The 15253-nt window shown below is 37.3% G+C and overlaps 2 protein-coding genes across 5 annotated transcripts in view; one reads left to right on the top strand and one right to left on the bottom strand.

The window, feature by feature from the left end:
• ASB15 (ankyrin repeat and SOCS box containing 15) overlaps positions 1–3900 on the bottom strand; it is a 59982-nt gene extending 56082 nt beyond the window's left edge. Inside the window, exon 1 of one of the 4 annotated variants that reach the window (XM_027855153.1) lies at positions 3819–3900. In XM_027855153.1, coding sequence (XP_027710954.1) covers positions 3819–3833 — 15 coding nt within the window. In that variant the 5' untranslated portion in view covers positions 3834–3900. Of the gene's footprint in view, positions 1–2587; positions 2649–3676; positions 3747–3818 lie in introns of those variants that run through there. The other 3 variants (XM_027855156.1, XM_027855155.1, XM_027855159.1) reach the window with 3 other exon arrangements.
• NDUFA5 (NADH:ubiquinone oxidoreductase subunit A5) lies at positions 3873–14552 on the top strand. Its single transcript, XM_027855164.1, has 5 exons — positions 3873–3987; positions 4599–4643; positions 10320–10436; positions 12761–12826; positions 13735–14552. Exons 1-5 carry the CDS (start codon positions 3967–3969, stop codon positions 13834–13836), a joined length of 351 nt encoding a protein of 116 aa, XP_027710965.1. The 5' UTR covers positions 3873–3966; the 3' UTR covers positions 13837–14552.
• Positions 14553–15253: the final 701 nt, after the last annotated feature.

Genomic DNA, 15253 nt, shown 5'->3' with positions numbered 1-15253 from the left:
TATATATATATATATATATATATATATATATATATATATATATATATATAATATATATTTAAAATTAATACATCAACACATTAAAGTAAGGTATGAACTACATTTTAATCTGGTTCAGGGTGTATAGGATGATGTTGTGAGTTGTGTGTGTTCCGTGAACAGTGTGTTTGACACTTCTGAAAGAAATTTTTAAAATCTGGCAACTGATTGGCTGTGTGTAAGATGGGCTGAATGAGGGGACTCAAGGAGGATACCAAGATTGTGAACCTAGGTTATTAGAAGGATGTGGTCCCTACAAAAGAGAATTTTAGAAGACGGAAAGGTTTGGGAGGGTGACTATTCCTATCTTTTGCCATCCTAGCCAATTAAGACAAAGAACTCAGGCTACTTAAACTGTTTACAAAATAAAGGATGAAGACACCTTGACAAATTTCTTCTATGAGATAAATATGGCACTGGTACCCGAATCAGGAATCAGAGAGAGATACAGTAAAGAAAACTACAGATCAATACTCCGGCACTCCAATGGAACTAATGTCATCAACACAAGTATTTCCTCCAATGATGCAGATTGCAACTCATCCATTCTTGTACACTCTGTGTCATTCCTATGCATGCCCTACTATAATGGCAGGGGCCACCCAATGTGCTAGAAGCTTTCCTCCAGTTCTCTTGATACTATGAGGAATTATAAAATCTATAGGCAACAAGTCATATTAATATCATTAATACTAAAGCAAAAAAAAATTATCAAAGAAGCTAAAACAACATATTAAAAATTATTCATTATGACCAGGTTTCATTGATAGTCAGAATTCAGGGATAATTCAATATTAAGAAAACCATAAATATCATAAATTACATCAATAATAAATATCAAAATCACAAATTATATCACTAAATAAAGAAAATACTTGTCACAATGTCTAAAACAGGACAGGAAAAAAAGGATCTATCTAAAATCCAAAGCTAGTAATATTTGTAAAAGGAAAACACTGATTGTTTTCCAGATAAGATAAAGGTAAAGCAAGGAAACCCATTGTTTCTATTAAATCCTTCCACAACTAACTCAATAAAAGTGTGATGTCCATAATGTATATGGAATTTACTCAAATCATAGGATCAAAGATTTAGAGCTGAAAGGGACCACATAGGCCATCTAGTCCAATTTGTTCATTTTACAGTTAAGGAAACTGAGGCCCAGAGAAGTTAAATGACTTGCCCGATGTCACATAAACAGTAAGTGAAATGGGTAGAATTCAAACTTAGATGCTCAGACTCCAAATCCAGTGAGCTTTTCTATTGCATAAGCTTAAGAATCATTTCCCAACAGATAAGTTGTCAAAGGATATAAAAAAGTTTTTTTCTTTTTTTTAGCTTGTTTTTCTTCTTTTAAAAACAAGCTATCATAAATAACTAAAACTATTTGGAACCATGATAATCAAAGAAATGAAAACAAAAGCAACCATTAGGTATGGCTACCAGAGCAAAGAAAGACGTCAAAAGGTAGGAAAACATTGTTGGAGATGTGGTAGGAAGGCAGGCACATTAATCCATGTAATCCACTGCTGGTAGAACTATGAATTGAATTGACCTTTCCTGAAAAATAAAAAAAAATTGGAATTCTGCAAGAAAAAAAAATTACAAAATTTTTGGCCCAGTGACTACTACTTGGACTCTATGCCAAACAGATCATTGATAGCAAGATGAAGGTGTCAAAAAATGTTCATAGCCAGCTTTATTTGCAATAAAAAGCTGGAAACAAAATATGGGGCCAACAATTTAAGAATAGTTAAATTATGGTATATAAATGTAATGAAATATCACTTATTCATAAAGAATGGAACAAAAAATTCAAAGACATGTTGATTTGTATGAAGTAAAGAGTCAAGAAAGTATAATCAAAAGAACAACGGATGTAACGATTACAACATTGTTAACACACTACAGAGTGGTAGCAAAACCCTAGTCAAATGCAATGGTCATTGTTAGCACTTTTGCACTGCCTCTGGAGTATCACCCCCCAACTCATATTGGTAGGTTGGAGCCCCAGAGGGATGTCTACTCCAGGTCTAAGGTACTCTGTGGGTCTACACTTCTGTGGCTTACTAGCAACTATCAATGTGTTCACCTTTAATACATTATCAGTTGACGCAATTAGCTCAAAGCAATGGCATTTATTAAAATGCATCATGAGAGCTAGAGCCGTAACAGCTAGGTGGTGCAGTGGACAGAGTGCTGGCCCTGAAGTCAGGAGGATTTGAGTTCAAATTTGGCCTCAGACAACTTACTAGGGTATGACCCTGGGCAAGTTACCCTGTTTGCCTCAATTCCTCATCTGTAACATGAGCTGAGGAAGGAAATGGCAAAACACCATAGTGTCTTTGCCAAGAAAACCCCCAATGGGGAGAGTTGGATACGACTGAAACAACTCAACAACATAAAACAACGTCACCATAAAAGTGAGGTATGCTCTCCCACAAATACACATAGCATAAGTGGGGACAACAGGCACACAGGTAGAGTAGAGAAATTGAGATAGAGAGGCACATGGATAGGGGACTGAGGTAGCTTAGACAACTCATACCTCTTTTTTCCAAAGTCTTTCTTCATGGTGTCCTTATGATACACTCCCCTGGCACAGCACCTCTTCTGAGCTAGTCTCTGCACTGAGCTCTCTCCACCTGTTGCTTTCTGCAATTCAACCTAACTTTGCAGTAGAACTCTGGTGTGTCCCCTTTTGGATGGGTGTATCCTAGTGAGCAAGTTGTTCAGCTCAATGGGGGAAGGGGAAAATCCCTCCACCCCCCAGTCCCTGCTGTACTCTGGAAGAGACATAAGGAAAAAGGCCACTCCAAAGGTAACTAAGTTTCTATTATTTTCAAGGCACTGTCTCATTTGGCCTATGGCGATAATAAATAGTGCAAAGTGCTTGAATGGAAAAGAACAAAGAAAATGGATGGAGTGTATAATTTCAATTGGAGTTATGAGGAAATGGGGTGTCATAGTCCAGTGCTTGAAATGAGATAAAATGTTACTGCAGCAGTCTTCATGCCCTCACCTCCTATCTTGCTTCAAGGGCTTAAAAGAAAATAGTATTACAACCAGAACCATGCAAATTTTTCAGAATTCAAAATTTCAACTTTGTTATTATTCAGTCGTGTCTGACTGTTTCTTGGCAAAGATACTGCAGTGGTTTGCCATTTCCTTCTCCACTGTGTCCGGATTTTACAGATGAGGAATGGAGGCAAATAGGGGTTAAGTGATGTGCCCAGGATCACACAGCTAAGTGTTTGAGGCCGTATTTGAACTCGGATTTTCCTGAATCCGGGCCGGTGCTCTATCCACTGCACCAGATTTAGAGCTGAAGATCATCTAATCCAATCTAATCTAATCCAGTTTGACAACTGGGGAAACTGAGGCCAGGGAGGTTAAGGCACCCAAGGTCACACAAGAAGTCTGACGCCAAATCTAGTGTTTGAATTTTTGGTAAATATACACGTATATTATTAGTGAGTTTACAAACCAGCTAAAGTTCGTACAGCTAACCAGTTACAATCACAGGCTGTCTATCTTGCTGCCTGCTGAGTTCTTTTTAACTTCCGTACCCGAAGCAGGTCAAGGGCATTCTAATAAAATAACAGCAAAGCAAAGGAGACTTGGAGAATACACACACATGCGCATCTACCCCTTTCTTTTAAGCTCGGCGACGATCCTTGTACGCATGCGCCTCTCTCTAGACTAGGTGCCCCGGGAATCAGAGCGCGTGCGTCCAGCTTCCATCCAAGCCCCAAACCTTTTACGGAGGGGGAGGGTACCTCCTCTCGGTCCATCCGCTCCGGCCTGTAGCGTAAGCTCGGTTGCTACGGGCGACCGTAGGCTCTGGATTCTCGGTAGTGGATTCAACGGGTCTGAGAGCAGCGCCCTCCCAGAGTGCTGCGCGGCGACGCCTGCTGCTTTGCTGTCATGGCCGGGGTGCTGAAGAAGGTGAGGGGGCCCTTTGGAGGTCAGACGGGGCGCAGACCGTGATCGGGCGGATGACGCCCGGGTGGTCGAGACTGCGGGGCGGGGATGGATCGCGGGCTGGCTCCGTGTCTTCTCAGAGAGGAGACCGAGGCCACGAGAGGCTCCCTCAGGCTCGGAGCTGGGCAGGCTTGGCTGGGAGCTCGCTGAGGTGCTGTAGGGCCGCGGGCGCCCGAGCGGCCCCGATCCCTGGGGCTCCTCCCCTCCCCTCCCTTCCTCTCCCTCCTCCCTCCTCCCCACTGCCCTCTCTCTTCTGCTCCTCGTCCTTCTCCCTTTTCTCCCTCCTCCCCCTCACTGCCTCCTCCCCTCCTGTACCGTCCTTCCCTTTCTTCTGTCCCTCCTCCCACTAACTCCCTCTTTTTCTCCCTCTTTAACGTTGCCCTTCTCCCCCCTCTCTCTCCACTAACCCTTCTCCCTTTTCTTCCTCTCCTTTCACCCTCCTTCCATCCTCCTTTTTCTCCCTCCTCACCTTTCTTCTTCCTTCTCCACTCTCCCTCCTCCTCCTTCTCTTCCCTTTCTCCTTCCCCCTCCCCTGGTAGTAGACCGGGAATGACCAGAGTGTTTTGTTTTTGTAGACCACAGGTCTCGTTGGACTGGCAGTATGTGAGACCCCACGGGAGGTACGTGTCAGTTTTCTTTATGTATTTCCCAGCCCTCAAGTAGAAATAAGCTCCTGTGGCCTTGCATGTGTCAGGAACCCTGTTGCGGTCACCATAGGACGCTAGTGGTAGTTGCCTGGGTCAGCCCCTGGGAAGCCTCCCTAGTTCAAGTCATCCTAACTCAGACATGTAGTTGCAGCTGAAGCGTTGAATGATTTTAAGCCTTTAAAGTGATGGAATCTTGAGACTTGGGTTCAGATTTTGGATTTGAGTCTTTCTAAATGGGTTACTTTGGGGGAGTTGTTTAACCTTTCTGAATCTTTGTTTTCCCATCTTGCATTATCTGCCGCCCAGTATTGTTGGGGTGAAAGTACATATAAATTTATTAGACAATTATGTTACTGATTTTACTAATAATAGTCTGTTCATTGAATGACATTAACTATACTAGTTCCTGTTTTTGTTACTAACGATAAAATTTTAAAACAATTTATACCAGAGAAGATAAGAATTTTTTTAAAGTGGACTTGAAGTATTTTTATTAAATTCCAGTAGATTGTTTATTGTCTTAATTATTCAACAAATACTTATCACACACTGTGCATTGTATAGTACTTTAAGTTTTTTCAAAGTACTTTCCTCAAATGTCATCCCTTTTATGGATGAAGAAACTGAGGTTCTCAGAGATTGTGACTTGATATTGTTTAAGTGCCAGAAAGGCAGGATTTCAACTCAGCTTTCTTTTGCTCCAAGTCTAGAATTCTGTCTACTAGGCCATGATGCTTGTGTACTCTTTGAGCACTAGAAAGCACTTCTTGTTGTTGTTTAGTCAATTCAGTTATGTCCAATTCTTCTCGACACCTTTTGGGGGGGGGGTTGGGCTCAGTTACTGGAGTGCTTTGCCATTTCCTTCTCTAGCTTATTTTACAGATGAGGAAACTGAGGCATACAGGATTAAGTGAGTTGCCCAGGGTCACACAACCAGTGAGTGTCTGAGGCTGGATTTGAATTCAGAAAGATGAGTCTTTTTGACTCCAGGCCAGATAATCTGTCCACTGAGCCACCTAGCTGCCCTGGAAAGCACTTAGGGAAAGATAGATTAATGCTAAGATTTAGCCCTGGCTTAATGGAGCTCACAGTCAAGTAGGGTTATCAAACACATCCGCAGACAATGATACAAAATGACAAAAATTCATAAGAGATGGTACAAGCCAAGTGCTAATCAAGGTCTGAAGGAAGAAAGAATATTAGTGACTAAGGAAGATGAGAGAAACCTTCTTCTAGATGAAATTTTAATTGTACCTTAAAAAACATTGGATTTCAAAAGGCTGAGGTTAAATGGAGAGGGGTAGAGTTAAGAGGGTTTTCCAGGTATTGGGAACAGTATGAACAAAGGCACAGATGTGGGATATAATGGGATGTGCTTAAGGACTTGGGAAGTAGTTGAGTTTGGCTGAACTATAACATATAGAAAGGAGTTATATGAGATGAGTACAGAACGTAGAGTGGTACCAGATAATAAAGGCTCTTAAATAATGGGCTAAGGATTTTGGGTGTTAATTGGTAGATAATAGAGAATATTGAAAGGTTTTAAGCAAAAAAAAATTACCAAGCTTGTACCTAAAGGAAGCTAATTTGGCAAAAGCTGGATTAAAGTAGGAAAAATGGAGTTGAGAAGACTAATTAGGATGCTATTTCAGTAATTCATTCTTAACTGTTTGGATATTGCAGAAAGGGAAAAATCAAAGTTACAGTTAAGATTTCAAACATAAGTAACTGGTGACCTCTCTAACAGCAATGGGGAGTTAAAAGGGGAAGCATATCGAGTGGGAAAATAACGTGATTTTGGACATACTGAGATTCTGTGAAACATCTGAAGGAGATGTTTTTATAGGGTTCTAGGTTCAGCAGAAAGAGTATTATATATATGGAGATATAAATTTGGGAGTCATTTGTGATAATACCAGCTGACATATAATGCATTAAAGCTTGCAGTTCATTTTACATAACATTCTTATTTGAGCCCCACAATGACCCTGAAAGATAGTACTACAGATAATATTATCAGGGAGCTAAAGTGACTTGTCTGTGCTCACATGGCTAATAAGTATTAGAACTTGTATATTCCTGACACCAAGTCCAGCATTCCATGCATGGGTGCCATGCCACCTCTCAAGGCAGTGTGGAGACGACCATCGAAACCAAGAGAATTAATGAGATTTCCAAGGGAGAATATATCTTGATCCTCTGAGCTACTGGTACTTTCTTTCCCAAAATTTCCTTGTGTTCATTGTGTGTGTGTGTGTGTGTGTAATGAATATATGTATATATATTCTTCCTATGCTTACATATGTACATGTTGTCATCCTGTTAGAATGTGAGCTCTTTAAGTGCAGACATTTTTGCTTTTGTCTTTGTATGCCATGAATTTAGCTCAGCTCCTCACACTGGGATCTTGGGCTTATTGATTGATTGAAAGGAGAAAGTAGAAATGTTAATTGGTTGATTAACGGATGAAAGAAGACAGGGCCAAGAACAGAACCTCTGAAAAAACCAACCTTAAGAGGTCAGGAAAGAGGAGCTAATGAAGATAAAGTAGTGAAATGCAAAATTCAGTCTAGTTTTTCTAAATCCAAGAGAAGAGAATATATGAAGAAGGGGAAGGAGTGTCAAAAATTGCAGAATCAGAAGATAAGAATTAAGAAAGACTTGATTTGGAAAATTAGGACATTGATTTTTTGAAAGCAGATTCAGTATAGTAGTAAGGAAGCAGATTGTGTAGGTATCATAGGCTACTTTTTTGGAGAAGTTTGCCTCTGAATGGCAAAGAGATGGGATAGGATAGAGGGGAGGCCTTTTTTTTCCCCTTTAAAGCTGAAAGAAACAACATGTTTGGGGAGATGGGAATGAGACACTGGAGAAGAAGAGATTGAAGATTCATGATAATTGGTGGAGCAAAATAATTGGAGACAGTAGGGGATGGTATCAAAGGCACAAATTAATCTTGGAAAACAATAGGGATACCTCATTCTCTGAAGCAAAGCTATTTAGAAACATACAGATTTTAGGGTATAAAGAAAATGTGTTCTGAGTCAGATACTCTTCACAGGCTCAGGATTGGTTTGCAATAAAACATTTATGGACCGTAAAATAAAGTAAAAATAAAATGACCCCTACTAAGATTAAAATGATGTGATTTGCTAAAAGTACATTCGTATTCCTCTTTGTTCCTCTTCATTCTTCAGAGCAGCAGTGCTGGGTCAGAAAGATAAACTGAACGAAAATGGGAATTCTCTCAAACCTCAGTAATGCCAGCTCCCCAAAGGCTCCCCGCATGGTCTTTTAATATCCGTCTCTAAATCAACCAAGATTCCAAGAGGAGAGCCTTCTTTCTTCTTTAAAGAGAAACCACATTTGCAACCAAGTGGAAGTCATTCCAGGAATTCAGGGATGGTTTAATATAAGGAAAATTATTAACATAATTGATCATCTCAATAACAAAACCAACAAAAGTCATACAATTATATCAGTAGATGCAGAAAAGCTTTTAACAAAATACAACACTCATTCCTATTAAAAACACTTGCAGGCATGGGTATAAATGGATTTTTCCTTAAAATGATAAGAAGCATCTACCTAAAACCATCAGCAAGCATTATTTGTAATGGGGATAAGCTAGAAGCCTTCCCAGTAAGATCGGGAGGGAAACAAGCATGCCCATCATCACCAGTATTATTCAATATTGTATTAGAAATACTTGCAATAGTAATAAGAAAAGAAAAAGAAATTGAAAAATTCAGAGTAGGCAGTGAGGTAATAAAACTCTTTTTGTAGACAATATGATGATATACTTGGAAAATCCTAGAGATTCAACTAAAAAGTTAGTTGAAGCAAAGTAGCAGGATATAAAATAAACCCACATAAATCATCAGCATTTCTATTTATCAACAACAAAACCCTGTAAGAAGAGATAGTAAGAGACACTCCAGGGGCAGCTAGGTGGTGCAGTGGATAGAACACCGGCCCTGAAGTCAGGAGGACCTGAGTTCAAATGCAGCCCCAGACCCAACACTTGACACTTACTAGCTGTGTGACCCTGGGCAAGTCACTTAACCCCAATTGCCTTTAAAAAAAAAAAAGAGAGACACTCCATTTAAAATAGCCATGGACATGGACAGTTATACTGTAGACAGTTAAAATACCTGGGAGTATACCTGCAAAGACAAACCCAGCAACTACATGAACATAATTACAAAACACTTTTTATACAGATAAAGTCAGATTTAATATTATTACTTGTTCATGGGTGGGCAGAGCCCACCATAAGAAGAATGACAATTCTACCTAAACTAATCTACTTATTCAATGACATCCCAATTAAACTATCAAAAAATTATGTACTGAGCAGAAAAAATAGTAACAAAATTCATTTGGAAGAACATAAGGTCAACAGTATCAAAGGAATTAATTAAAAGGTGTCAAGGAAGAAAGTTTAGCAATATCAATAAATTATAAGGCAAAAATTATCAAAATTATCTGGTACTGGCTAAGAAATAGAAAGGCGAATCAGTGAAACAGGGTATGTCTATACAATACACAATAGTAAATCATTATATTACCCTTGTTTTTGACAAATGTAAAGATTTAAGCTTTTGGGAGAATTCACTATTCGGTAAAAATTGTTGGGAAAATTGGAAAACAGTCTGACAGAAATTGCCTATAGACCAATATCTTATATCCTTTACCAAGATAAGGTCAGAATGGATACATGAACTAGGTATAAAGGGAGATATCATAAGAAAATTAGGAGAACATGGAACATATTACCTGTCAGACTTATGGATAGGAGAAGAATTTATGAATGAACAAGAAATGGAGAGCACTGAGGGATGTAAAATAGATAGTTTTGATTAGATTAAATTGAAAAGTTTTTGTGTAAATAAAACCAATGTAGCCAAGATTAGAATTAGGATCTGAAAATTGAGGGAAAAAAATTGTAGATAGTTCCTCAGATAAAGGTCACAAATCTTAAATATATAGAAACCTTTATCAAATGTATAAGGATATGAGTCATTCTTCAGTCGATAGTCAAAGGATGTGAATAGGCAGTTTTTAGATGAAGAAATCAAAGCTATATATAGTCATATAAAATATATTCTAAATCATTATTGATCAGAGACATGCAAGTTAAAATGACTGAGAGATCTCATACCTATCAGATTGGCTAAAATGATAGAAGGGAAAGATGATGAATGTTGGAGGGGATGTGAAGAAATTGAGACACTAATACACTGTTGGTGGAACTGTAAACTGATCCAACCATTTTGGAGAGCAATCTGAAATTATGCCCAAAGAATTATAAAACTGGTTATATCCTTTGACCCAGCAATACCACTATGAGGTCTTTCCCAAGGTGATCAGGGAAAAAGGAAAAGAACCTGTATGTTTTAAAATATTTATAGCAGCTCTCTTTGTGGTGGCAAAGAACTGGAAATTGAGGGGATGCCCATCAATTGGGGAATGGCTAAACAAGTTGTAGTATATGACTGTGATGGAATACTCCACTCCACTCTGGATTTGAGTTAGTATAAAGTGTTTGTTGTTGTTATTAGTAATTTCAGTATTATTTTTTAAAAGTATTGCCCATAGTTTTTAATATTATTTTAAACTAGAAAGTTTATGCAACTGTCTTTTCAGCGGCTAAGATTATTATATTCGAAGATTCTTGATGCTCTTGAGTTTATGCCCTCAAATGCGGCCTATAGAAAGTACACAGAACAGATTACAAATGAAAGGCTGAATGTGGTAAAAGAGGTAAGTAGCTGGTCTGTTTTATTCCATCAAGTTTGTGGGGCCCAGTGCATTCTGTGAGCAAAGATTATGTTTATTCTCCTTCCTTATCCATTGTCATTTTTTCTGTCATTCCTGCATTTATCTGTTGCTTAGGATTCTCCCTAGCACTTTGACTATTTTCCCTATTCTTCTATTTCTGCCTGTTACTACTTGTCCTTTTCTTTACTTTTTTAATTTTCTTTTTTCTCTATACTGTACAGTTTGTCTTCCCTCTAAGTTTTCCCCTTAAATATACAACTGGAAGGTGCGTGATGAATGAATGCAAGTAGAAAATATTTTAAATACTTTTGTTGCTGATATAAAATTTTGCCAAAATGTGTTATCCTTTTTTTCTGAGAGGTTTGACTCTGAACCTGCCTAATGTAATACTGTGCGCACAAGGTGTCCAATATTTTGGTATTGAATTGGAATATAGTTACCTAAAATTTCTTAGCTACAAAACCCACAAGAAATGAGTCACAGAATTTCAGAGATGGAAGAAGCACCTCAGTAGTCACCTATTCCAATCCATATCTTTAAAAAAAAAAATCCCTTTACAACATACCATGGATTTAATTACCATCTCTTTGCCAGTGATTCTCAAATCTGCCTATCCTGCCCCAGTCTCTCTGATGACTTCTAGTCTTGAATCTCCAGTTGCCTTTCAGACATCTTGAACTGGTTGTTAAGTAGATTTTAAACTCAATATGTCCAAAATAAAATTCATTATCTTTCCTCCTAAACTTTCCTCCCCTCTTCCTTCCTCAAGGGCAACACCGTCTTCCAGCCCCTCAGGCACACAATCTAGGAATCATCCTGGATTCCTCACTACCTCTCACCCTCCATGTCCAAGCTGTTGCCAAGGCCTGTCAGTTTCACCTTTGCAATATCTCTTGAATATGCCCCTCTTCTCTCCTCTGACACTGCCATGACTGGTGCAGGCCCTCATCACCTCACCCCTGTTCTCTTGTAATAGTGTATTGGTGGGTCTGCCTGCCTTAGGTCTCTCCCCACTCTAATCCATCCTCCATTCAGCCACTAAAGTGATTTTCCTAAAATGCAGGTCTGATCATGTCACATATCCCCATTCCCCCAACTCAGTAAACTCCAGTAGCTCCCTATTGCCTCCAGGTTCAAATGCAATATGCTCTGTTTGACATTCAGAGCCCTTCATAAGCTAGCTACCTTCTCTCTTTCCAGTCTTCTTATATCTTATTTCCAACACATACTCTTTGATTCGGTGACACTAGCGTCCTGGCTGTTGCATGAATAGGATACTTCATCTCCCAGCCCTGGGCTGTTCCCCATGTTTGGAGCCTGACTTCTGTGGCTCCCTTTATCTATTTGCAACTTCCTTCCTTTGTTTTTACCACTTTTTACTAAAACATGGCTCCTATCAGTTTATATTTCACTAAAATCTACAAATCTTTTTCAGAAGAACTATTATCTTTGCTGTATCTTCCCTGTCCCGTGTTTTTCAGTTTTTTTTAAAATCCAAAGTGTAAAACTTTATATTTATCCCTACTAAATCTCATTTCACTCAATTTGGACCAGAACTCTATCTAAGAATCGTTTTGGAGTCTTAACTGCCATCCATTGTGTCAGCTATCTTCAGCTTTATGTCATCTGCACATTTACTAAGGATGTAATCTAGGCCTTTATTCAAATCATTGATCAAAAGGATAGCACAAAGACAAGCACAGGTGTCTGGGGAATTTTGCTAAAAATCTTCCAAGGATGTCCCAAGATCACAGAATTTAGAGGTGGACGAGACGTTAGTTGTTATTTGGTCCACTCATTTAACAGATCAGAAATTGAGGCCCAGAGAAGTGGTCACTTGCTTAGGATTACATAGGTAATCCAAATTCTCTAATTTAAAATTCATTGTCTTTTCCATTCTAACATTATATTGTACTAGAATATTTCTTGGAATCTTTCTGAAAAGTTTGTTATGAACTATGCCAATTTTTTCAGCAGAGGAATGAATTATGTCTAATGATAGACTAGTGAGATCCTTAAAATTTTTATTTTAGAAATATAAAATGAAGTTTCCAAGTTCTGTCATATGTATATTAGCATGTAATCTTAAAACATATCAGGTATTTTACTTATGAGAAAATTCACTGAAATAGTAGAGAGAATGATACTTAGAAGAGCTTATTTGGTCAGATCCTGAAAGATTTAAGTAGCATAATTATAATGAATATTTTTTAAATGTAAATTTTGCTAATGTATGATTTACAGATATTCAAATATTGGGTCTCAACATTTAAAATCCTATTTTTGCCTTTTATTTGATATTATAGGAAACAGATCTTCAGAAACTAGAGGATAAGCTTCAGGCCGGCCAGCTAGAAGAGGTGATTCTTCAGGTAAGGATGACCAAAACTACTTGAATGCTTAAAATATTTGAATACTTAAAATGCTGACTATTTATTTGCCTTAGTAGTTGGGAAAGGAAGAGAGAAAGTGGCCCACTAAGAAAGCTAAAACAAAGTTATTGTATTGTATATTTGAGTGTAGGGTAGATGAAAGTTTTACCTTCTGTTATTGGTGTTTTTTCTCTTTCTGGATTCAAAGGTGAGATGTGACGTTGATGTTTCAGATGAAAAAACAAAGATGTCATATTATAACCCAAAACTTTAGCTCACCTTAACCTGGAAAGAAAACAAGCATTTTTTTGACCTTTATGTGTGTCGCTAAAGTCTTCAAAGCCTGGCTGCATTTTTGCAGCTGTAGATGTAAGTGGGACGTGTTGTGTCTTCTGGGTTGGCCAAGGAAATACTGGATTTCTGAATCCCAGTTGTTGAGGTGTCAGTGTAGATTTTATTCATTACAAATGAGTTTCATTGTTAGAGGAAAATGATGAAAAAGTAAGACCGCTGATTTTTATTTTAATTATCTCACTTTATATTCTTAATTTTTAATAAGGTGTCACTGTATACAGTAAACTAAATAAGAAAATGGTTTTAAAACAGAAAACTTATTTGGAAAATTTTGCTTTTGACTAAATTCAGGAATGCTATAAACATTGCAGGTTTTAGAAGGTACCTTTTTTATTTGTTCAAGTTGGCCTGAAGTGTTAGTCGTCATTATCTAATGTTAGAACATGATTCAGTTAAGAGGTTGAACTTGGTGCCATCTTCTGGCTTTTAACATTTTCTGACTCGCCTGAAAGGTGGTAACTGTAGCAATTGAAATAGAATCTATTAATAGTAATAAATGTAAATTGAACAGTGTGTTCACAATGTCACCTTTTCTCCCCTTATTTTATTAATAGGCTGAAAATGAATTATCACTGGCAAGAAAAATGTTGACATGGAAACCCTGGGAACCTTTAGTGGAAGAACCGCCAGCCAACCAGTGGAAATGGCCATTATAATAAATGTTAAATATCTATGATATGTAGTTTTTTTAAATCATTAAACATCTGTTTAAATACTATTAAAATATTTTTTGAATTATTGGAACTTTATTAATAGGAAAACTGAAACAAAGTAGTTAGGGACAAAAAATTAGTGAGAGATTAATATATGATAGGGATGGACCATGGCCATTTTAATCTGAAAAGCATTTATTCATAAAACATTATTTTAAAAACCCTTAAAGAAGTGATTGCAGTTTAATTTGGAAAATCTAATCAGAAACTTTTTTTTTAATCTTCAATCCAAGAACAAAGAAAGCAACAGAGACTAATAATCTAAGGCATGAGAAACAATCAGAAATTGAAGTATAATCTGGATAGGTTTATGGAAGACTTCCTTTAGTATTTTTCAACATTTAATTTAAAAGTTTGTGCTAAGTTATGTTAATTTCTAGGAAAGAACTGAATAAGGTGGTATGCTTGAATTTTAATTGAACACTTTTAAAATGTTGAACTGTTGTATGGAAAGCACCTGATTAGCCCAGATTCTAAAACTTATCAATTGAATGTTTTTATGTAATTGTATGCATTTTTCCACATTCTGAAAGTAATAGGAGATTTTCAAATTGAGGTTGACCTGCTTGGCTTTGAGTGTATGTATTTAGTGAAGAAAAATGTAAATTTAATATGTGCAATTTGGTTCTTAGGTATATTAAACAGAAATGTTTACTGAATTCATTGTAGAATTCTTTTTTGGCTAAATTTTTCCACATGATTTCCCCTCAAGTGTACCTGTTTTCTTTTTTTCTCCACTCTGTCATCTTTTGACTTTACTTTCCTTTAAATACTTAAATTCTATTCATTGTAAAAGAAGAAGACTAGATTTGGTATGTGAGGAAAATAAAAAAAAAAGGTTCCTTCCACTGAGAAGCAATTGGAGAAGCTCCTTAATTTCCATTTAAAGAGAATTGTATACTGGCCATTAGCCTATAAATTATTCAACTTAAATAGCTTAGCTCTCTCAAAATCAAAGGTGGAATTGCTATAGTGGAAGAAATCTTGAGAATTCATGTTGTCTCTATATTCAAAACATCCCAAGTAGATATTTGGACTGGATAAACTTTACAGAAATTTTCACATAGTAGCTAGCAGTGTATTACAAAAATCATTAATGGAAATAGGCAGTAGACCATCTGGAGAAAGCAAATTAAATTTCCCCCAAAGTTTTCTATATGTCATATTTCTCTTTTTCTCTCCCTTCCTCTAAAAATCAATATATATCCAGTTGAATTTTTTTAGCTGCAGTATACCCTTATTTGCTTTTTTTTTTCCCCTTTCCATGTTCTTTCCAGGAAGAAACATATTTATGGTCTTTTGGGGGGCAATAGTCTATATCTAGTGCTACAAACCCTTGATTCATTAAACATGACTACAT

The sequence above is a fragment of the Vombatus ursinus genome, unplaced genomic scaffold (genome assembly GCF_900497805.2).
Source record: "Vombatus ursinus unplaced genomic scaffold, bare-nosed wombat genome assembly UNPS02010788.1, whole genome shotgun sequence".
Lineage (NCBI taxonomy): Eukaryota > Metazoa > Chordata > Mammalia > Diprotodontia > Vombatidae > Vombatus > Vombatus ursinus.
Note: the sequence above shows the minus strand (reverse complement) of the source record. Positions and strands in the feature narration are given on the sequence as shown.

Bases quoted from the DNA above. Each gene is read 5' to 3' on its own strand.
- NDUFA5 (XM_027855164.1), top strand. From the start codon at position 3,967: ATGGCCGGGGTGCTGAAGAAG. The intron at 4,644-10,319 runs GTACGTGTCAGT...CTGTCTTTTCAG, and splicing joins TATGTGAGACCCCACGGGAG to CGGCTAAGATTATTATATTC. The intron at 10,437-12,760 runs GTAAGTAGCTGG...TTGATATTATAG, and splicing joins GGCTGAATGTGGTAAAAGAG to GAAACAGATCTTCAGAAACT.